This window comes from Puntigrus tetrazona, chromosome 22 (assembly GCF_018831695.1).
Source record: "Puntigrus tetrazona isolate hp1 chromosome 22, ASM1883169v1, whole genome shotgun sequence".
NCBI lineage: Eukaryota > Metazoa > Chordata > Actinopteri > Cypriniformes > Cyprinidae > Puntigrus > Puntigrus tetrazona.
The window spans coordinates 533,463-534,128 of record NC_056720.1 but is presented as its reverse complement, the minus strand read 5'-3'; the positions used below and the strand labels follow the sequence as shown (position 1 = coordinate 534,128).

Genomic DNA, 666 nt, shown 5'->3' with positions numbered 1-666 from the left:
CGCCTCGCCCACCACCCGCCCCAGAGCCTGAACGTGGGCAAGCCGCTCTACCAGTCGCTCAACTGCAAGCCCATGCAGATGTACCTGCTGGACATTTCTCGTGCCAAGTCGGGCGGCGTGGTGTCGTGGCGGGCGTACGGCAGCGGCGGGGCTCCCAGCGCCGTCACCGGGCCGCCCGAGACCAGTCTGCACACGGTGGTCCAGGGCCGCGGAGAGCTCATCATCTTCGGAGGCCTGATGGACAAAAAGCAGAACGTCAAATATTACCCCAAAACCAACGCCTTGTACTTCGTCCGCGCCAAGAGGTAATGGAGGACCGGCGACGACCTTACACTAACTTACCTTAAAATACAGCTCGACACATATAAAGGACACTCAAACATAGTTGTGGTTTCAGTTTCTGAGCGAGCGGGGGTGTTTTTCTGTGAGAGAGGACTCCAGAAGGGATTACTGGATGGTTTCTGGATACAGATGATTGTAGGAGGAACTGATGAAATGGACCTTTTTTACCGCTCTTTCGGCCTGCAATGTTTACATTAAACGTGTGTGTGTTCACGTGTGTGTGTGTGTGAGAGTGAGTGAGAGAGTGAGTGTGATGGTGCTGTTGAGGGAATGAGACTGTGGATTGTAAACAGAAATAAAGTTCTCCATGTCTTAATTCTCTGA

General features: G+C 53.2%; 1 protein-coding gene across 3 annotated transcripts in view; it reads left to right on the top strand.

The window, feature by feature from the left end:
• Positions 1-666, top strand: part of fbxo42 (F-box protein 42) — a 6,539-nt gene extending 5,873 nt beyond the window's left edge. For all 3 annotated transcript variants that reach the window (XM_043223615.1, XM_043223617.1, XM_043223616.1), the window contains one exon: positions 1-666. This exon is cut by the window's left edge and continues 594 nt beyond it. In XM_043223615.1, coding sequence (XP_043079550.1) covers positions 1-309 — 309 coding nt within the window. In that variant the 3' untranslated portion in view covers positions 310-666.